Source organism: Pristiophorus japonicus, chromosome 16 (assembly GCF_044704955.1).
Source record: "Pristiophorus japonicus isolate sPriJap1 chromosome 16, sPriJap1.hap1, whole genome shotgun sequence".
In the NCBI taxonomy this organism is placed as follows: domain Eukaryota; kingdom Metazoa; phylum Chordata; class Chondrichthyes; family Pristiophoridae; genus Pristiophorus; species Pristiophorus japonicus.
In genome coordinates, this window is record NC_091992.1 from 21,301,649 (window position 1) to 21,325,164 (window position 23,516).

Below are 23,516 nucleotides of genomic sequence, written 5' to 3' on the forward strand. Positions count from 1 at the left end.
TTGGACTTTTTCCACATGGTTAAATTCAGAAATCCTGTGCTCCCAGCTCAATGGGAGCACTGGTCAGAGAACTGGAGTTATACTGTTGTAGCCCAATCTTCCACCCATGTTCTCTTCCTGCTTACAGCTACCTTCTAGCAGCACATTTATCTTAATATCTCCAGCTTTGGTCGGGAAATCTTGATATTACTTTAGATTTGGGGGCTAGAAGCTCAACTATTCTAATGAGTATTCCCAATTTATAAAGGAATATTGTAAACATATTGAAACTGGGCCATTTAGGTGCAAGTATCACAGTTCTGGGTGCAATAGGACATTGGTATCCATCATCACCTATGCATGTATAATGATAATTGGCAGAATAGAAGACATAGCATTAGCCATTATGATCATAAAAGTTTTGCACAGATGAATATAATGTAATTCCCATCAAGTAAATTGGTAAAAAATAGACAGGGCGTAATATTTTCTAACGCAAATGTCAGTGTGCAGCTTGAGTTCAATGTGTTCAGTGAACTTTTTGACTAATGTTGTTGCTTCTTAAATAGAGTGCTTTGCAATTCTTGATTCCCTTGATGAAATAATCTATATTAAAGACCCTGCTGAGTACCTGTCTCTAAATACTATAAAATGGCATGCCAGAAGTGGAATTTGTTTCGTATAATTAGCATAGCAGCTGGGACGTCACAGCTCTGGAGACACTCGCCTGAGAAGGAACCTCACCCTCCCACGTCCAGCTTAATGAGGTACAGAGAGATAGGGAGTTAGTTGTTCCTTCCCTCTGCCAGCCAAGTGCATCTCAGGGCACATCATCCAAGGAACGACACTAACAATGTGCGCAGGGACCGGTGCCAGAGGGATTTTCCCAACCAAGGCCGACAGTGTGGCTGGAGGAGCTAGTAACTTTGGGGAGTAAAGGGCAGTCGGGGTGGGGGAAAGACTTTTGAAAACCCTAACAAACGTCAGATATTCCTATCCTCGGTGTAATCTCATGTCAGGGTGCGCTACTGGAATAATCCTGCAATTTGATCACTGCATTATTCAGCCGCTGTTTCTTTTGAAAACCATCCAAAACATTCTGCTGTTTAAAATCAGTTCAATTGCCACATGCCAATAAAAGTCCCATTGGGACATCATATGTCCAGGTAACTACAAAACCTCTCTTTTCTAATGGGGAGAATTTTTGAAGTTATAAGCTTCTTCATTTCCTTAATTCATCAACCTGGCTTCACACTTCTGCAGCTTAGAGGACAGATGCACAGCCTGTTTCCCCCACTAGTGCCATGTAGCTCACCACTACCAGTCACGAGAGAACGGCCATATGTGCCTCCCACCTCCAACTTTCCCTCCTTCCCACTGAGATGCCACAGCCTCTGTTTGACATGCTTCACCTCATACCTCACATCCTGCATCTATTCCCCTCTTTGGCACGGAGCGTACCAACATTCACTGGCATTGTACTGCCCCTGGAAAGCCTGGTTTTCGGAATCCTCCATGGTTAGTTTTAAATCCGACCCCTGAACTGAAAATAAACCAACCCACACATCTCTCTCATTTTAGACCTTCACCCCACAGACTGCAGTGGTTCAAAGTGGCGGCTCACCACCACCTTCTCAAGGGCAATTAGGGATGGGCAATAAATGCTGGCCTTGCCGGGACACCTACATCCCAGGAATGAATAATAATAAAAGACTGATTATTTTGTTTTCTTAAGATGAATAGACACAGCTAAATGCCAATGGATCAATGCATGCCTCAGTGTTGGATTGTCTGTCACGTATGACACATGTAGTTAAAAGACAATCCATTTGTTGCTAAGGATGTGCTGGAAAGTGATACTGCCAAAAATACTCAAATGGAAAAAATCTTAAAATCATTAAAAAACTTGCAAACCATTGCATTATTATACATTCCACTTACATTTTCAAATAACTGGAAGATGAAGTAATCCTTCTTGTCAGCCTACATAGGCCATACAGTGGAACCCTCTTAAGATCCACTCTAATAAGATCCTGCTTAGTGAAGTACAAACCTATTCTTTTGCTATCAAATTTTGGATCTTAATTTTCCATCCATGTTCATTGAAGGTTAATTTCTATGTTTCTCAATTTGAAGTGGCTGCTTAATAGCTCCACATGAAGTCTTCAATATCTGCTCTCGTGCAAAGCCACTTAATACCAATAGGTGTCTCTAGCATGCTTGTTTTCATAGCCTACAATTAGTATTTATAAAACCATTAGCAACACCTACTGGCAGTAAATCAAAATTGCATGAACTTTTATCTAGACAAATTTCTTGGGGCTAGATATCCGGGATGCTAACTTTTGTGGGAGTGCTGGGTGCTACAAAATTCCAGTGGACGCGAACTTCTAGTTTAGTGCTCCAGGAGGGAAGTGGAGTGCTAAATCAAGCGCTACCACTTCCCTTGGAGGGACAAACGAGGCAAGAGAGGCGTTTGAGGCAGAACGCTGCACAATGCCCCGTGCATTCTCACAGGCTCCTTCTCTCCCTTAAAGGGAAGGGCCATTGCTGAGGCCGTTGCTAGGTAACAATTCGACTGGTCGGCGACTGCACTTGCGATCCGTGACGATCAGCCCCAAGCACTCTAACAGTGACATCGGAAAAATTCAACAAGCAGAGAGGGGTGAATTTTTTTTAGTGCCTTTAATTGCCGCTCCCCAAGCGGCCGGCCGGCCGAACTCACAACGCCTCCTGCAGCTGCCCAGCGATGCTGTAGGAGGCGGAAGCGAATTTAGGATCCAGAGCGGTAACAGGGCACTGCACACCATGGGAGTTCGCGGACATAGCCTGGTCAGAAATCGGTTAGCACTGCGTTACCCCCCCTCCCCCCCAGATGGGCTAACGGGAGGCGCAAAGGCGGCCAATTTCTCCCCCTTAAAATCAAACCTTGCTGAAGATGTTTAGTCCTCTGATAAATCAGAATTGACCTGTACAGATCAATCAGGCAACAAATATATTGTAAATCAAACTTCTTGGCAAAATTGATTTGTCTCGAAAAAGTGCCATGCCTTACCTTTTTTTAAAAAAAAGTTAGAACTAATAAAATATTTTTATAAATCTATCTTCTAATTAATTCACTGACCACAGGCCTGTTGAGAAGAGAGATATTAAGCAGATTTCTGTCTTGCTAATTTGAATTTTGGTGCAGTTTATTTAGGCTAACAAAATGTGTACTTGTCTTCTTTAACTTGGACAATAAGATGACATTCAATTTCTCAGTAACATTTACACTGCTTTTATAATACAATACAATACATGATAGGGCACCTTTATATCTCACAATTGTTACAGATCGCTTACAGTGACAACAGGTTACATTTGTGAAGTTTCTCATGCAAAAGTCTACTGCATTACATCAAATTCTTACACAGCACTAGTATCATGGACTTTGGGCTAAACTGCAATCCAGAGAACAGTAACTGAAGGACAGATATTTACTGTCCAGAGGGATGGTAAGTGATGCTTTTAAATGACAGTGGAATAAGTTTAGAAAACACACACACACGCACACACACTTAAAAAAAAAAGATTTCAGCATTTCTGAAACTAAACCACAGCACCCTTTGAGGACTGCGGTATCATCGCACCAGCAGGCCAGGGAAGAACACAGGTTTGGAGCTTTCCACTTATGTAAGATTATATCCTGGATAGAGGGAGCTATGATTAATGAGTCTATACTTTATCACTGAATTTTAACATCCAGAATTTGTTTTATCATTGTAGAAAAAATAATGATGGAAGATGTTGGTTTAAAGTCCTTCAGTAATCAAAGGGTTAGTGTATTAACTTGTAAATAGGCCACACTTTTAATTTGCTTGTAGGTGTGGCCTATATGAGAGGTATTTTCCCTCTGGGTTGGTTCAAGTTTAGGTTGCAGCTTATATACTTACAAATACAGCAATAATTATACAGATGGCAGTAAGTGCAAAATGACAGTGAAGCATTTACAATGTGCCAAGTAATTGCAAATCATCTACAATAACTATAGAGACATAGGCATTGATTTCATTTTCAGACATTTTAGAACACATTGTACAAATTATACAAGTGACTTGACTACCAGCCTGTGATTTAAATAAAAATTGCTCTTTGTTGAGGTTGGAACCCAAGGCAGTGCTCGTGTCCTGTAAAATGGTCTCCTCACTGGTACAAAGCTCAGATTGTGCCATATATGTTCATGTGGGATGCCTCAGAGTAGGACACCGAATTCGATAAAGGTAAACCTGTACACTGGCTTCTGCAGAGCAAGAGGAATTTGATATTTTATATTATTGCTACACGGGTCGCTATTAAGCATCCCATAAATCTAGCTAAATGTGTTAGATTCCTTCACCAGTTACCATCCATTGAAAGGGTCACCATCAATAAATACCACCATGAAGTGAAATCCAAAATCCTTCCACTAAATACAAAGCTTGGCACAAGTGTCTCGAGTTCGAGGAAGGGACTTGGAGGAGCCTGTGCAAAGAATATCAGAAATATCTTTGGACAGCACCTGAATTCTGGTTACAATCCAGGACATGTTTATGAAAAGGCCAACTGTGCAACATTACAACATGTACACAAGGAATTCCAGATTCTTATTTCAAACCCACCATTAGTTGATAAGTCAGTAGATATATCAACTGGTATAGACTGATCTAAATTATGCACTAGGTCAGAAGCCTCTTTTTAACCCTGGATATAATGAGCTTCGAGCTCTGTGCGGAGAAAACAATGGGGAATTTGAGCTGAAAATCTCCGTGATGCTGATAATATACAATGTATTTCATGATTTAAATGGCTCGACAGTAAGACATGACAAAACCAATGCTTAAAAATAATCAGACTTGCACAGTATTCAGATCTATAAATTCTTTAATATTTCCATATATGCACTTCTGTTCTTGTCTGTATTGAGACTGCCAAAGTTATGTTACAACACATAAAATGATTTTTGAATGTCTAGTAGACCAGGTTGTGTCAAAAAAAAATTGAAAATTATTTTGCGTTGGAATATATCAAGTTGTCATCATTTTGTTGTTTTCCAGTTATTAAGAGGATCAGAAAAGAAGTTCAATTAAATCCTCCCGCCTACTTGATCTCATCTGTCAGAACACCAACTCTCCCATTTATCCCACCAATTTAAAATGTAACTAACCATCTCAATTTTTCTTATTTGGCTGACTTAAATAGAAATAACTTTTAATATCGTGCCTCTTCCATTTCCTTGCCGGTGTCTCCCATTCATATTCCACTTAGCTCCCTTCTATTGTGGAATAGATTTTATCCCCTTTTGTCTGTTTAATTCTTTTGCACAACTTGATTGAAACGATATTTGTGTGTCATTCAGCACTTTAAAGTTTTATACAATAGTAACATACTCACAATTATTAAACCATTCTTTGCAGAACTAGCCACAACCTGTTGTTCCCCCCTCCCCTCTGTGTTTTGATCAGTACAATGAAGAGTGCACACCTGCCTAGTTGCTTCACTTTAAATGTTATCCTGTCTTTTCAGGTACTGGCTGACCTACTGTGTATCTCTAGCATTTTGCGATTTTATTTCAGATTTCCAATTTTTCCCCTTTATCTTTAAACATCCTTATCCTATTTCTAAACTAGAGACGTTCCTCAGATACTGAAGTTGCATGATCAGCCATGATCATATTGAATGGTGGTGCAGGCTCGAAGGGCCGAATGGCCTACTCCTGCACCTATTTTCTATGTTTCTGTGTTTCTATACTTGACATTCCAAATATTTATTTTACATTGAAAGAAACCGTCCAAATCGGTCCGAATCCTGCGCAACACTAAGTGCTCAACTGGTGCAATAACGAATATCTAAAGGTAATCAAAGATGCTTTTGGATAGAAAGTGAGCCTCTTTGAGGAAGGGAACTAATAACCTGAACGAAAGCTTCAAATGCGATGGAACGGTCATACAATCACTTAAAGCTCAGAGTAAACCAGTTGAAGAAAATGTCTTCACGTGCATCACATTGGTTGCAAAGGAAAGTTGGCAGATTTGTCTTCAAGATCTTTCTCATGACCATTCAAGAATGAATCCTTGAACAAAAGCCTTTATAGCCAGTGCCAGTCAGATCTTTCCTGAACATACAGATTACAATACTAGTCGACACAGACTATAATTGCCCCACACAGAGAATACTGCACCTGCACAGCAAGTAATCAAACTCGCATTTTATATATTCAATAAAGACCAACTCATCCACTCAGCATAGAGACTATCTCCAGCCAATAGCTAAAGTTACAGAACACTCATAAATTGAGCTGATTTAATCTTAATACAGTGCGAGATTGGAAGGCATTAAAGTACCATTCAAAATAAGTTAGCTAAACAAGCTCTCAAATTAAAACCAAAATTAGCACGGGGACTGGACTCCTAAAATTCTCAAAAGAAAGGTTTTATTAAGGATTCTTTCCAGTGAAGTTGAATTCTTTTTGTGCTGCTATTAACATTAAAGAATCTCCAAGTTTGACTTCAATTGAGAACATCTGATCAAAAGAGAAAAAAAAGCATGAAATACTCTGGAGTAAAAGCTACTGAACATGCCATGGTTGCAGACAAAGACCTTTGGCAAAGCAGACATGTTCAACAGACATTTCTTTTCAATCTGCCTCCCTGGTGCCTTATGTTTCTATCGAATGTTTCATTTCAATGGCCTCAAGTGTGGACTAACACCAAGCCTGACTCCACAGCCAACGGCAGATGTTAGATAATGGATGAGAGATGTTACAGCATCAGCTGAACATAGCATTCTCTGATTCTATTAAGGTGAAAGCACACAGTAAAATTCAACTGCCTGTTACGCAGAATGCAGAAAGACGTCTCTATTTTATCTTTCCATACGTTGTACCCAAGGATGAAATGTTCCCACATTCCAGGACAGTTCCAGTAGCCTCTGCAGACCGGATGGGCTTGTGAACTTAACGTCCTTTCAATACTGATTTTAATCAGTCATTCAAACTCTAAAAAGGCACAGATGATTAATCGACAAGGTAAACGTCTCCCCTGCATCACAGCATTATTTACATTTCTAGTGAGCCTCCCGTTCTGAAAAGAAATGTCTGTATTATCTATGTTATGGCGATCTGCTACTATTCGGACAAGGCCGTAATATTTTGAGACATTTTAAGAGATATGGACAGATGGTGTGAAAAATCTTTCAGCAGATTATCCAGAGTTGCTGATAACTATTTGGGAACAAGCATGCCCAGAATGTGAATAAAATTACATTTTGCTTCACTTCGCGACCTATCTTTACATAAAAGTTGTCAGAGAGCCAGCATCAGCTCTAATCTTCTTCATTCAACGAGGTGTCTGCTAGTCATAAGGCAAGGCAATGATTCAGGAACTTAAATAATATGCACTACTATCCTTCAAAAAGTTGCTGTGTGACTTTTTAACTTTTTACTTACATGGTTCAAATAAAGCAAACAACAAGCAGGTTAACACGGAGTTTTTGAACGTGGACATACTGCATTTAGAACCGTTCTTTAAAATTCAATTTCCAGATGGTTACTCCTAACACACTAATACTGCATTAAAAAGAAAACAAGCCTAGTTAACCTTTGGACTAAGATACACTAATATATTTACAATTGGAGTCTCGATGTACAGAAAAATTTAAAAGCAGCACAAGTGAGCACAGCACATGACACAAACAACAAATCGACACAACCGTTAAAGCTGATATTTGGCGTACACCCTCACCGATTCTTACAGTGAACTCTGCTTAATGTGGAAAGGGCACGAGAATTGCCAATGTCTTAAGGTGGTAGACTACTACTGTTAGTCAACCATTGAGCTCTGCACAGGATCTCCTCGTGGAGGTCTGACTGTATCACTCTGTAAACAGGACTATGTTGTTCACTGGCTATACCATGTGTACTTACTTAATTACGGGTTGCGTATACTTTCTGCTTTGACCTGAATCTCACTCTTAGTTAGGAGAGGAAAACAGGGAGAGACTACAGCAGTCTGTGTTGGTTCAATGGATGAGATCTCAAGAAGGGTCTCTTTCTATATATACAGAGTTACAATGCATGTGAGGTGCATTGATTTTGCTGTGCCAGTTTTAGGAAGAGTGTTGCTATGTTAGCCTCCCACTGCTGTGCCCCTCACTTTCCCATACCCCCACCCACCCCGGTTTATTTTTCCACCAATACTATATGCCAGCCAGAAGCAGGGGATATGAATGCAGCTGCATTTAATAAGACCCATGGGAAAATAGATCTCTGATGGTATCGAAACAAGATAAAGCATTCCTTTCATATTTCCAAGTGCAGCCAATGACAGGAAAAATCCCATCCGCTGCACTATTATGTGGGAAAAGTGCTATAAACACTAGGAGGGCAATGTTCTTTCCACAAGACTAGCTATTATGTACTGGCAGAAATGGTGCCCATCACTGTTAGAACAAAAAAATCAATGGAAGAAATCTTAGCACTGGGCCACAATTGTAATCTAGAGTTGGGTCATACAAAAAATGCCACAGACCCATCACAAAAATAAAATAGCACTTCTTTTGCCAGAATGCACAGTGGAGTATACCAAATAGCACTATTAATCAATTTTTTAAATTTCCATTTTTGATGGGTAAAGAGTTCTTAAAACAAAACCATTTTATTTATAAAAGGAAAGACAATAGCGGAGAATGCCCCTGTGGGTATGCTAGCGGTGTACGTCACTGTTTCTGGACTGACTCACAGCCGAATATACTGGCTTCACAATGTACCATTTATAAACCACTTCATCCACTCATTTTAGCCTGTCTTGAGAGTCCAGTCTCTGGCTGCTATAAAACATCATCTTTACCAAGTGCCAAATACTGCCCCAACCTTACACAGTGCAAATCGTGAACTTAAAATTAGATCCGCTAAATATTATTTTGTTACACCCGAGCAGAACTCAAAGATACAGCTACCTTATCAGCCACAAGTTGAAGGTGTCTGTAAGAATATTAGCCTGGAGATTGTTTAAAGTTACTTTGTTTTATGAATTATATACTTGAAAAAGTTGCACTTCAGTCTATACCTTCCCACAATCCAGCAGATGCCCTAGACATGACCTCCTGGTCTACTGGAGGTCATGTTGAGGACATTCCTTTCTCCTCCCCCTCCCTCAATTCAAAGAAATGTCCTGGCTTTTATCTGCTCATGGAGAGCTTAATGCTCACTAACAATAGTAGTCCATGACATTATGTAGGAACACTGATCAGGTGTGGCTCGACTTTTAGTTCACTGTAGTCCCCAAACATCTCTTAACATTTCCCGTGAATTCTTCAATTAAACTCCAGAACAAAACATTAAATACTTCCACATGGTCTTGTCTCATTGGAGTTAAGAATGCGCATACTTTTATGTAGATTGTTATAAAAGCTACTATCATTTGCCACCAGAGTTGTCAGGGTGGGCAATGATGAGTTGAACTGGCTTAGCAGGTAGCACTGATACCTTGGAGTGCATGCTAGAGCAGAAGGTAGAATTAAGCAGTGCCATTGGTGAACTTTGAAAGCTTGTTCTCTAACTCGGTAATGCGTCTTTCCTGGGATTGGACAATCACCTTCAGTGATTTAATTTCATCCATCAGTTCCTCCATGGTTACACGCTGAGGGCAAGAAAAGAAAAGAAAATCAATAACAGGCATATATAAGTTGAAGAGAAACCTGCTTAGAGAAGATCTGGCTCCTGCAATCGAACAGTGGATGCACAAATTGAATGCCAAACATGCGGTGTAGTCAACATTAGTTATCACCGCAGCGGTGGACTGTGGTAATGAGTTAATTAAATTTAGGTTCAGTGGATTCTTCGAGATTGAATTAAATTATCTGAATCATCAAACTTAATGTCAGAATAACTCTTTCTCCACCTTTCCTGCAATCTAAAGTATCCCAACAGTCCTTTCAGACCTTGCGGCTGCTGCTAGACTTTCAACATCTTATGTAATGTACAACCAATAACACCACATTCATTTTAAAAGTCAGGCATGGATTTTGTTTGAGGTAGTTACTGATTGGGAGCTTCTGTGCCTAAGATATTCTCAGACACAGCAATGCTAAAGATTCCCATTTTACATCCAGGAGAATGCCTGAACTGCACAAGATCCAATTATACAACAGCATAACCCAGGGGTGTAACAATAGAATTCCCTTGTGATCTGAATTGAATATTGTGTCTTTCACATGCGTCTTCATATGTGCTTCTCCAAACTTTCTAAAGATGGGCTGAAATACAATGAGGCACAGCCAAATCTGAATTATTAAATTTTACTTTACAGAATGCAAAATCAAAACAAACCCTTGCTTCACTCAATCTCATTTTGTTTTTTGAAAATGGGGAAAATTATTAAACCATATGCTCTGTTCCTGTTGGGGGCTAACTTGGTTGTTTTGGCATGGCCTTTGCTTTCTACACAACCCCTAACTGCAAAAAGACAGACTTCCTACATTTTAGCTTCCACCTTCAAGCTTGGAGCTTCAGGTTTCTTGTCTAACCTGACTGGATGGTCATTTGGCCTTTTCTCTGTGTTCCTATCCAATGGGAGGGTTGTGTCTCTGATGTTCCACCGCCCCAACCACCACCGCTCCCTCACCACCCCGCTCCCCACCAACAGGCACTCGCCAATAGACCTGACAATTAACTAGACACCACTCCTCCCTTAGAGGATGAGACTGGGGAATTAATAATGAGGAACTTGGAAATGGCAGAGACTTTGAACAAATATTTTGTATCGGTCTTCACGGTAGAAGACACTAAAAACATCCTAATAATAGATTATTGGAATAGGAGGGGGGGAACTTAAAACAATCACTATCACTAAAGGAAAAGTACTTGGTAAAATAATGGGACTAAAGTTGGACCTGATGGCCTGCATCCTATGGTCTTAAAAGAACTGGCTGCAGAGATAGTGGATGCATTAGTTGCAATCTACCAAAATTCCCTGGATTCTGGAGAGCTCCCAGCAGATTGGAAAACCGCAAATAAAATGCCCCTATTTAAAAAAGGAGACAGAAAGCAGGAAACTATAGACCAGTTAGCCTAACATGTGTTGTTGGGAAAATGCTGGAGTCTGTTATTAAGGAAGAAGTAGCAGTACATGTGGAAAAACATAATACAGTCAAGCAGAGTCAGCATGGTTTTATGAAAGGGAAATCATGTTTGACAAATTTGCTGGAGTTCTTTGAGGATGTAACGAGCAGGGTGGATAAGGGTGAACAAGTGGATGTGGTGTATTTGGATTTCCAGAAGGCATTCGATAAGGTGCCACATAAAAGGTTACTGCACAAGATAAAAGTTCACAGGGTTGGGGATAATATATTAGCATGGATAGAGGGTGGGATAACTAACAGAAAACAAAGAGTCGGAATAAATGGGTCATTTTCCGGTTGGCAAACAGTAACTAGTGGGGTGCCACAGGGATCGGTGCAGGGGCCTCAACTATTTACAATCTATATTAATGACTTGGATGAAGGGACCAAACGTAATGTAGCCAAGTTTGCTGATGATACAAAGGTGGCTGGGAAAGCAAATTGTGAGGAGGACACAAATAATCTACAAAGAGATATAGACAGGCTAAGTGAGTGGGCAAACTTTTTGGCAGATGGAGTATAATGTGGGAAAATGTGAGGTTATCCACTCTGGCAGAAAAAATAAAAATGCAAATTATTATTTAAATGGAAAGATTACAAAATGCTCCAGTACAGAGGGACCTAGGGGTCCTTGTGCATGAAACACAAAATGTTAGTATGCAGATACAGCAGGTAATCAGGAAGGCAAATGGAATGTTGGCCTTTATTGCAAGAGAGATAGAGTATAAAAGTGGGAAGTCATGCTACAACTCTACAGGGTATTGGTGAGACTACACCCAGAGTACTGCGTACAGTTTTGGTCTCCTTATTTAAGGAAGGATATACTTGCATTGGAGGCGGTTTAGAGAAGGTTCACTAGGTTGATTCCTGAAATGAAGGGGTTGACTTATGAAGAAAGGTTGAACAGGTTGGGCCTATACTCATTGGAGTTTAGAAGAATGAGAGGTGATCTTATTGAAACATATACCGAGGGGGCGCGACAAGGTAGATGCAGAGAGGATGTTTCCACTTGTGGAGGAAACTAGAACTAGGGGGCATAGTTTCAGAATAAGGGGTCGTCCATTTAGAAAAGATTAGGAGAAATTTCTTCTCAGAGGGTCATGAATCTGTGGAATTCTCTGCCCAAGAGAGCTGTGTTGGCCGAGTTATTGACTATATTTAAGGTGGAGATAGACAGATTTTTCAACGATAAGGGAGTGAAGGGTTATGGGAAGCGGGCAAGGAAGTGGAGCTTAGCCCAGGATCAGATCAGCCATGATCTTATTGAATGGCGGAGCAGGCTCGAGGGGCCAGGTGGCCTACTCCTGCTATTTCTTATGTTCTCCCCCTTGGGGTAAAAGCTTAAAGACAACTTCTTCTGCTATTTGCCATGTGAATGGGATCTTCCTGGCTAACAGGCCTGGAGTGAGACAATTGACACTATTTGTGTCAGTTTGAAATGGACTATAGTCCCATGACACGTCACAAACTGACTTGGCTGGTTTTTATACACATCTTGAATGCCTTCAGCCTGAGAGGGAGGCAGGAAGAGATGATGACTGACGAGACCTATTCTGTCCTTAATCAATGGTCACACCGGCTCTTTCCAGCAGGGTTCGGTGGTCCGAAGTCAGGAATAGCATTCCTGGTTGATTTCTTTTCCTGCTCTTTAGCGTGGAGATATGGATTCTATTGTAGTGCACCCACTGCCACCCAATTCATTCTGCCACTAACTGACGGGCAGGCCTTTAGCTGAAAAATCATGAAAAAACAATTATGCTTTCAGAATACGTACGGAAAAATTTGATTCGCAAGTAGAGTAACTTCGTCGAGGTCCAAGAGGTGGCTTGTTGTCCAGAATGTTCTTCCTGGCAAATTTAAGGTCTCTATTTTTAGGCGGAATGTAGCCATCTCTCAATGAGATGAGCACAGGATCAGCGTTCTTCCCTGAAATCCACTCCTCAGCATCTAATGCTGCGTCGGGGCCTTGTGTATCTGGGTACAAGTCGTCTTGGAAAAGGTCGGACTGCAACATTCATAGGAAAAAGAAAACATATCTTCAGCTGTCGTGACCACACGGGGAGATTTCTAGTCGTAGTGAGTGCACACAGATTGTGAAATGCTCCTCACTCAATTCCACAGCTTTGGTCAGTATCAACAAACAATTAGGTGAACTGTTATTTAGTGTCAGGGCAATAAATTGGTTGTGTTAGTGATCTTCAATTTAATAACGTCACTATTAACAACAACAACTTGTATTTATATAGCATCTTTAACGTAGTAAGAGTCAGTTTTAGCAGTTGTTTGTCAGCTCCAATCATCACATATCTGTCCTAAATGATCAATGAGACCGAATTTTAAAATGATGAGTTATCTTTGAAAAAGACAATAGTTCTATCCTTTCGTCCTATTTTCAGCTCCTTTGCATTATTTTTGATAGTTATTTTCAAGTATCTTTGCCTCTTGACGTACAACATGCACAACACTCTATGGTCCTTTCCATACAATGGATCACAGGATACACAACGGCCCTGAAATTCCGGCCTCACCGAGTCGGCATGGAATACGCACGGACCCAGCGAGCCGTCGCAAAAGCCGTTTTTTGGCACGCAATGAGCATGCGCTGAAAAGCCGCTTTTACGATTTCTCTTGACAGATCCTCCGCATCCCCAGGAGAAGGACATCCGCCTGCGAGAGTTTGGGCTATTTGCCCAAAGAATGTCCTTCAAACTTTTACGCCTGATATAAGCAGGCGCATAGCTACTTTTACCAGTTTAAGAGTTTTAAAACATATAAAACTAAAATTTAAATACACATTTTTATAGTAAAAACCCTGTCCACTAAGGTAAGTTTATTATTAAAACACTATTAAAACACATTTTTAAAAAATCAATATATATTTTTTCTAAAACATTTAATTAATTTTAATTTCATTTAATTTTAATTATGTGTGGTGATTTTTTTAAATTTATTATGTTGTGTTTGAGTGTTTTGGGGGTTAGTCTCATTGATAGTAATAGGAACTCATAGAATCGGAGTTCCCATTACTATCAATGAGAATAGTGTACCGTGATTGGTTGTCCAGGCCCACGTGACTCCAGCTTCTCCGTCCATATCTAGAAGATGTGGGCGCCCTGCGAAGCGCGGGAAGAGAAGGCCTCCGACCGGAATCCAAGGCACCTCCAGGACCACCAGGTACTTGCGTAGGGAAATTTTGGGTCGGCATTTGTCCTAAGGGAGCCTCTGACCGTAATTTCAGGGCCAAGATGTACGCCATGCAATTGCTTGCGTAGACCACAAGGGGCAATTTTGTGAAACCAAACTCCCGCAGTAGAGCCTCCCCTGCTGGGAGCACACATCGGGAAGCTGCAGCCTTCTCACCACAACTTCCTGAGCATTAAAACAAATGAATGGAAAATACTGGGCTGCATGTGTCCAAATTTCCGCATTGCACTCCTGGTGTGCAAGATTCCATGCAAGGGATACAAAGAAAGAATCTGCGGTTCGTACCGCCTTTGAAATTGACCGTGAGTTCGGGAGCTATATCTCGAACTTGCGATCTGCCAAGTTCTGACAGCGCACTTGGCTGCGTGGCAGGTTTCAGCTGCCCCTTGGAATCAACGTGCCGGCAGAGAGTTGGGCGAATTGCCCACCCACTGCGCACTAATTACGTAAAAAAATGTTGTTAAACTACCCTGGAGTTCTTTACATTTCTGCTCTTCACAGAAGTAAAATCTTAAACGGAAAGTTCGCACGCGTTTTGGATCATGCACGGTCTCGAGAGGCACTGCAATGAAAATGTTGCAGAGTTCCCGTCTAGTAAAGCACACAAAAAGCACAACACCAAAAATAAGATAAACTGAACAAAAATATTACAGCAAGTTCTTTTCAGTGCTTCAAAAGTGAATGGAACATCTGATCTGTAGGGAATTTGTTGGCTTCAATTTATGCCTTGCAACACAGAAAATGACAATTGGCAAAACAAATGTATGAATAAAGGTTATAAATAAAACAGAAATTCCAGGAATTGGTTGTTCTCCCCAACCCCACCCCCCCCCCCTCCCCGCTAGTCAGAGATAAATGATTTTTTAGTCTCGTATAATGTCAAGTATAAAGAAGAGTCCTAAACTCAAACCTTAACCTGTTTGTGCTCTCAGAAGCTGATAGATTTGCTGTGCATTTCCAGGAGTTTCGGTTTTTATTTCAATTATTAAAAGAGGTCGCATGCGGGCAAGGTATCGCGCACTGGAATCATTCAAAACATTTAAATTGTCAAATTGGCATTCGACTTCATGGCCATCAAATTACCCTCTGAGTCAAATCTGCATTTCGTTTCTAGACACTAACCAACCTTCACGTAATAATGGCTTGACTGAATTTTTTGCTCTGAATTTTAACTTCAAAATATCTGTTCCGAAGTTGATGTTTGTTGAATCTAAAAGACTGTATTTAAAAAAAAAATGGATTGAACTTTTACATTTTCCCTCCTTGTCCCTTTCGATTACTTGCGTAATGGGCTTTTTCACTGACCTTTCGAGGCACTGTCATTGTAATAGGCTCACACTTCCGTTCATGTAATTTGAAAAACCTAAAAATTGAAGTGCAACAAATCAGATTCCATTAGACAAGCAAAGAGATGGAAAAACAAAATGGGTTCTGTCAAGATGATTTCTTCACAAATACATTTCGACATTTCACAGGGAATGATGGCCAGCTGGGAGTGGTAACAGGGACTTGCTTTAAGTCAAAGGTTCAGCAGAATGCCTGCAGAAACTGCAGCACTGAACTCCCAAGTGATGTATAACAATTAGCTGAACCCTATTACTGCCCCCAAATAGCTAGAATTGTCCCTAAATATCACGGCATGGATTTTCCAATCACGTCCGCTTGGGATTGGAAAGCTGGTGGTGGTCCAGCCCCACTGGAACTCTGCCCACTTTGTGCTTGATGTCTTTTCGGGTGAATGGGACAAGCAGCATTGAACAGCCAAGCACTTTAATGCATGCAGCTGCTAAACTTTAATTCCATTTATTTGAAATGGGTGACATAGGGTGTGGCAACATCAAGTGTACTGGAGGGCATAGAAAGGATACAGTAATATAACGGTCGGAAAGTTTCAGCCACTTCTTCACTGCTTTTTTTTCCATTTGTAATTTATATATTTCTTTCTCTACCGCTACTGCCAACAATGGGTTTCCCAATGGGAATGTCCCTGACAGGTTCGGACGAGGAGGACAATCGTAATTAAGGATGGGCTGCCAGGTAGGTCAAGCAGCATGAAGATGCTCTGTACCCAGCCTCCCGGACCCGCACCGCTGTGTCTGCAGACAGCTAGTCAGCCCCATTTTAATAGGCTTAAAGCTAGTAGGGGCACTGCTGCCCAAAGAAAGCTAATAGAAACATAGAAAATAGGAGCAGTAGTAGACCATTCGGCCCTTCGAGTCTGCACCGCCATTCAATATGATCATGGTTGATCCTCTATCTCAACACCATATTCCTGCTTTTTCTCCATACCCCTTGATGTCTTTTGTTTCTAGAAATCTATCTATCTCCCTCTTAAATATATTCAGTGACTTGGCCTCCACAGCCTTCTGTGGTAGAGAATTCTACAGGTTCACCACCCTCTGAGTGAAAATATTTCTCCTCATCTCAGTCCTAAATTTCCTACCCCGTATCCTGAGATTGTGACCACTTGTTCTAGACTTCCCAGCCAGGGGAAATATCCTCCCTGCATCCAGTCTATCCAACCCAGTCAGAATTTTACAGGTTTCAATGAGATTCCCTCTCATTCTTCTAAACTCTAATGAATACAGGCCTAGTCGACCCAATCTCTCCTCATACAACAGTCCTGCCATCCCAGGAATCAGTCCAGTGAACCTTCGCTGCACTCCCTCTAATGGCACTCTGGCGATGTGTTGAGGCCTAATTAACCATAATGTTGGATGTTTCTTCCTTCCAATCATGGGATTCTTTCAGTGGTAAAGCATAAAAGGCGGCTATCCTCGGGTGATCTACAGCTGGCCTAGCCTGATTGGGCGCCCCCATCAAGAAGCCACCAACCACGTCTGCAGGCCCAGGCAGACCCACCTGGGAACGATCATGGGGAACTTTCTTCTCAGGGCCTAGGTCAGCAGAGAGGCAGCCGCAACTACTATGCAGCATAGGGATGGCACATCCAGTGACAGTAAGTCATCTGTGGCGTGAAACTTGGCTCCAATCCCTTGCAGGGATACCGCAATGCAGAGCAATGGGGATGGTGCCCCGGAGTTGCACAGAGGATTGCCGTCCTCAGGAGCACCTTATGCAGCACTACCTCCACTTCAGCAGCCATCAGGCAAACTATTGCGTGCTGGACTGCTCAATCACTTAACTCCAGACTCAATGCCTACAATTTGGGTTCCCCTTTCCATTCATTTTTGTCTGTCTTTTCTTCATCCCCAGCCTCTTGGTGAAGGCTGATAATGGGTTGAGATGCCTTTTGAGCCATTCCAAAGTGTTACCATTCTTTTAAATTTTACTCCACACCTCTCCTATACCAGCCCAGTGTGCTTCTCACAGCGGTAAAAACTGAACTGTAAGTTTACAAAAGGCATCAAGGGATACGGGGGAAAAGCGGGAATATGGAGTTGAGATAGAGGATCAGCATGATCATATTGAATGGCAGTGCAGACTCGAAGGGTCAAATAGCCTATTATTGCTCCTATTTTCTATGTTTCTATGGGCTCATAATCGGCCCACCCCTTTTTTCGGTGCACTCATCGGAGATGCGGCGCTTTTCTGCGTTGAAAAGTGCTCCAAAAAAAATCGGTCCCCACTTTGGATGCTGTCCGGCCTCTCCCGGGTCTTCACGCAGCGTGGCCAGTCGGGTCGGGGGCGAAGGCAGCGTCTCACGCTGAAAACAGTGCCGGGACATCTGCACATGCGCGTTGGAGTGTGCGCGCATGCGCAGTAGCTCCTGCCCCAGCCTCTCAGTGTGCATGCTGCAGCGTGGGACCCGATCATCATCAACATCATCACATGCTGCTAGTGCGTCCTGCCCCTATCCCAGGCCGAGTGGCCTACCGCACAGGCCAGCCCGCTGCCTTCCTGGGCTGAAGATGAAGGTAGGGTAAGGACTTACTTACTTCTATTTTTTATTTGGATATTTGGAAAAAATTATGTCAATATGTTTTGTCTCTTGTGAATAGTGGTGACCATTTGTCAAACCTATTTACCTGGTGCTATTGTGAAAGAAGAACATAAGTGACGGAGGAACACTGAGAGAATATTTTATTTATTGAAGTCGACTTTATTTCGATAATATGGGCTCAATTTTGGCCCAGTATAATCATTGCAAACAAATAGTTGTTTAAATTAGTTGAGAGATTAGGACAATTGAATTCAACTATCTTTTACTTTTTATTTTTGTAGTTTAAGCTTCCATGAATGCTTCTGTTGTATAGTAAATTAACTTTGTGAAGTTTGTGATATGATGTCCTGTATAGCTGTTTGATCCTATTCACATTCTTTAGTCAAGTCATTAAGTTCTGCTGGCCTCCAATGTACCTACCTGCGCTGATTTCTTAACTCTCCGCAAGGGTTTTCACAAGCTGCCACAAGTGGCCACATGCGCTGGCCTAAGTTAGTTTGGAGTAACTATTAGCTGGCCAAAGTGGCCTAAATGGCCAAAACGGGCGTAGGTGGCTGGTAATGCCCCATTTTGAAAAAAAAAACGAAACTAAAAAAATCTTAACTAACTCACTTACACTGGCGCAAATTGAATGAGCAAAATGGGGATTTTTAAGATACTCCAGAAAAATCAAGTTGCTCCAAAAAAAAACGGGGCAACTCCTGGCCAATTTTGAGCCCTATGTTTCGCTGTTTGTTATACAGTACGAATGAGCTGACCTTGAAATTGGCTACAAACTCACCCCCTCCATTTGAATCTGTCTAAGACTTGCCAGTAGCCATTTTGGCATAGATTATGCCAAAAGAGGAAAATCCAGTTGTCATGTTATTAATTTGGATTTACCAGGATTGTAACCGGTCCTGATAGCGATGGCCACTGTGGATATCACTATCTGTGAGCTGTATGTTAATGTTTGATGATGTTCATACTGCAGGATTCATGATTGTAGTGCCATTAATGCATGAAGATCAAAATAACAAATGTACTCTTGATTAGCAGAAGATCTACAGTCTTTGCATATTTCTTAGAGACTAACTATAACAACCAGATTTATGAGGTTGTTTTATTATATCTCAGAAAATTTTCAAAGCGCATCACACAATGAATTACTTTCAAGTGAAGTCACCGTGATTACGCAGGCAATCATGGCAACCATTATACACCAGCAACATCCCACAGGAAGCAGTGAGATTAATGACAAGTCAATCTCATTCTGTGGTTGCACTGGTTTGAGGGAGAAATGTTGGCCAGCGGTGTTCGCTACTCTTCTTCAAATGGTGCCATTGGATCTGTAAAACTCACCTAGACCACCAGAACAGATAAACTCAACCTTGGATTAGAACATCACCTGACTTTCCTCTTCCCTCCCAGTGTAAAATCCACTAGCACCTTTTCTTTGTGCAACAGCTAAGGCCAGTGACTCAGTGTGAGCACCTATGGCTCTGAACCTACATTCTTGAGCACTGATTCAATACATTAGTTACCTTCAGTGATAGCTCTTTCCCTGAAGTGTGGAAAAACAGCATTATTTTCAATATCAGCAGTTGTGATCTTGCTAAATTGCCTATGATTCCACCAATGATGGGTTGAAGCAACAAACCCCCCCCCCCCCCCCCACTGACCTTGCAATTTCACATCTGCTGACATCCAGGCCTCGCTTTGTCATGAAGCCCATTCCCCTCTGTGGCTCCTTACTGCTGAACGTGCTGAGGTAATGAACATATGGAGCTTCATTTGTGATTTCAAAATAGCGAATACTGCTATCGCCCTGCACACAAAGAGAAAGCAGTCACCAAAGAGGAAGCACAGAGGGCTGGACCAGAGTACACAGGAATCTTAATTTTCCAAAACATGTCTAGTGGTTTTACCATAGCAAACCTCAATATCTAGTAGGTAGAGGTCATCTCCCAGGATTTGCAGCCCCAAAATCTAGTACAGGTTAAACTGCATGATTTTTTAAAAAATTCACTCGCTGCTAATCTTTCTAATTCAATGAGACCATGGCTGATCTGTGACCTAACTCCATATACCTTAACACCTTTGGTTAAACAAAAAGCTATCAATCTCCGATTTAAAACCAACAATTGATCTAGCATCAATTGCTGTTTGCGGAAGAGTTCCAAACTTCTACCATGCTTTGTATGCAGAAGTGTTTCCTAATTTCACTCCTAAAGTTCTAATTTTTAGACTACGCCCCCTGATCCTAGAACCCCCAACCATCGGGAATAGTTTCTCTCTATCTACCCTATCTGTTCCTCTTACTATCTTGGAAACTTCGATCAGATCACCTCTTAACCGTCTAAATTCTAGGGAATACAACCCTAATTTGCATAATCTCTCAGAGAGTGAAAGTTCCTAGACTGCTACCAACATGTGCTGTTGTAGTCCAGCTAATCCTTTACTGGGATTAGTTTCCCTCTGTGTATATGCCATAGCAATGGGGTGTATCTAAAGCCCTACCATAAGCACCGTTATATAGCACAGCGCATCAACTGAAGAGTACTAAAATTGTTTTATTAAAATGAGAGGTCAGGAAGATTTTCCATAAAGTGTAAGTAACAATTGGAATGGAGTTATAAGTGGGATCATGGGGTTATAAATCCTGGGAGTTATTTAAAACACAGTTGCATGCTGCAATGAGAAAACTAGGTTTTTCTAGATGAATGAGACAACAATCTGGTCTTCCTCATCCATATTTATGGAATCTTGAGGTATAAAAAATTATGGTGCATGAAACATAGCATAAACACCATTTATGGTCAAGCAACCATATAATAAAGAAAATATTCCACAATGACTTGGGCAATGAAAATAAATACATGTTCATAGAAAAAGAATTGCATTTATATAGCACCTTTCACAACCACTGGCCATCTCAAAGCACTTTACAGCAAATAAAATACTTTTGGTGTGTAGTCACTGTTATAATATGGGAAACGCAGCAGCCAATTTGTGCGCAGCAAGCTCCCACAGACAGCAATGTGATAATGACCAGATAATCTGTTTTTTGTTATGTTGATTGAGGGATAAATATTGGCCAGGACACCGGGGATAACTCCCCTGCTCTTCTTTGAAGTAATGCCATGGAATCTTTTACTTCTACCAGAGAGAGCAGACGGGCCTCGGTTTAATGTCTCATCTGAAAGAATGCACCTCTGACAGTGCAGCTCTCCCTCAGCACTGCACTGGAGTGTCAGCCAAGATTGAACCCACAACCTTCTGACTCAGAGGCAAGAGTGCTACCCTCAGCTGACACTGGCCAGATAATCTGATGTAATCTTCAAGGCCCACCCATACACTGGGCCATTTCAGTGATGGAGTGCGATTAAAGGGGAAGTGACTCCACTCGAAAAAGGTTTGGCAAACCTTTTGTTTGCTTGAGGACCATGTATAATTTCTGTCATAGCAATATCAAGAACCAATGATGTGTTCATGCACTGTGACTCAATATGCTGACTCAAAAAAGGTGACAAATCATTATCGTGAAGGCAATGCCATAGTACAGGTAGAACTATTTTTCACAATAGAACCAATCTGCAGTATGGCCTTATCACATTCTCAGATTGACTCAAAATTCATTATACACAATGAATGACTTTGATGTGCAATTACATTACAACATTAATATTTCCTGCATTACAACAGTGACTGCACTTCAAAAGTGCTTAATTGGCTGTAAAGGGCTTTGGGACGTCTGAGGTCATGAAAGGTGCTATATAAATGCAAGTCTTTCTTTCTTATGGCAGCCATTTTGCACACAGCAAGATTTCGCAAACAGCAAAGAGATGAATGACCAGTTAATCTGCTCACTCGATTGTTTACATCAGACCATTAGAATGAACTACTGACGCATCAGTAATCCCTCACCTTTCCGCAAAGATAGACTATACTGGAGTCTGGATCATAAAATGGCAGAAGCACTCCATTACTGGTGTCCATTTCCTGAAGTGCTATTGGTTCATCAAAGTTTTTCTACGTGGGTGGGGGGAAAAAAGATGTCAAATTAAAATTAAAACTCTTCCCGTGCCGATTGTCCACTGCCGCATGCAACAAATCAATAGCATAAACCGTTCACACAAAACAGGCAAGGTGGGTGTGGGGAGATGTGGTCAATGCTTGAGTGTTATTTGGGGAATGCAACTGCCTTTCCTACATCTAATAGTGTAGCGAAATCATTTTTCACTTTTTGACACAGTACATGCTGATTAGGCGGCCACTGTGGTCAGGTTTCACTATAATTAGGATACTGGTGCAAAGCAATTTCCACTCACCATCTACAGTAAACTTGTGCAGTGCAAACCTTGAATTAGAGCCTGACCTGACTCCGCAGCTAGATGCCTTTACGCTAAGGGGCGAGTTTTATACAAACGCCCATTCTTGGTGCAAAGCCTCGCCCACCAGGAGCACACATTTCAATCAGAGGGTGTGTGCTCCCAGTGATTCTCTGTCCATTAAAATGAACAGAAAAGATGGAGCAGTCTTGGCAGGTGAGGTTCCACACCAGGAGATTGACTGATGACCTGGGGGTACATTTACACTATGGGCTAGACTGTCCCCAAAGCTCTCACTGCCTGATTGCTGCCCAGAAAAGACCGCTAAGCTTCTGCAATTGACGACGGCGAAAATTTCTATTAATGAGGTAAGAAATGGATCTTGCACCAAGATTCTCTGCGGTTAAAGGCGAAACTCGGTAAAATGGGAGGTTCTTACCGGAATGGACGGTAAGTGCTCAAAATTTAGACCGTTGCTGCGGTTGGGCCGAGGGAGGGGGGGGGAAAACTCAAAAAATATTTTCTCACTTAAACAAAAAAGACACTTTTTAGCGTAATCACCGTTTTAGAATTTTAAAAATAATTATTAAAAACCTTTAACTTACCTTTCTTTGTAGGGTACTCACCTTCCGCCCTGTTTCAACAGCTTTTCGTGGGCTGTTTCCTCGGCAGTGCGTATGGGTCCCCGTTGAGGCAAAACTTGGATCGTGCCGGTTTTCTCGGTGGTTTTCTCGGCGGTGCACGTGGGCAGCTTGCTCCCCGGCGGTACTTTCAAAATGTGGGCGGAGCTCTTTAAAAAAATAAAGAGGGAACTTTCGCCGGGCGGTTTTTCATCAAAAAAACAGCTGTACCGCCAAGAAAACCGGCGAGAATGAAGGTGAAGGTCGAGCCCTATGACTGCAGCGTGGACATGAAGTGAGACTGTTCTGCACGGGTCACAGTGTAAATGCACCCGCAGGGTACAGGAGGATTAGCTACAGCACCTT

At 41.6% G+C, this 23,516-nt stretch overlaps 1 protein-coding gene across 4 annotated transcripts in view; it reads right to left on the minus strand.

The window, feature by feature from the left end:
- Positions 1-3,168: 3,168 nt before the first annotated feature.
- The window catches only part of LOC139226378 (coronin-6-like), a 284,392-nt gene continuing 264,044 nt past the window's right edge, over positions 3,169-23,516 (minus strand). For all 4 annotated transcript variants that reach the window (XM_070857100.1, XM_070857102.1, XM_070857101.1 and 1 more), the window contains 5 exons: positions 22,127-22,231; positions 19,882-20,027; positions 15,622-15,679; positions 12,887-13,117; positions 3,169-9,632 (listed from right to left, as the gene is read on the minus strand). In XM_070857100.1, the coding sequence (XP_070713201.1) occupies positions 9,510-9,632; positions 12,887-13,117; positions 15,622-15,679; positions 19,882-20,027; positions 22,127-22,231 (663 nt within the window). In that variant the 3' untranslated portion in view covers positions 3,169-9,509. The remainder of the gene's footprint in view (positions 9,633-12,886; positions 13,118-15,621; positions 15,680-19,881; positions 20,028-22,126; positions 22,232-23,516) is intronic.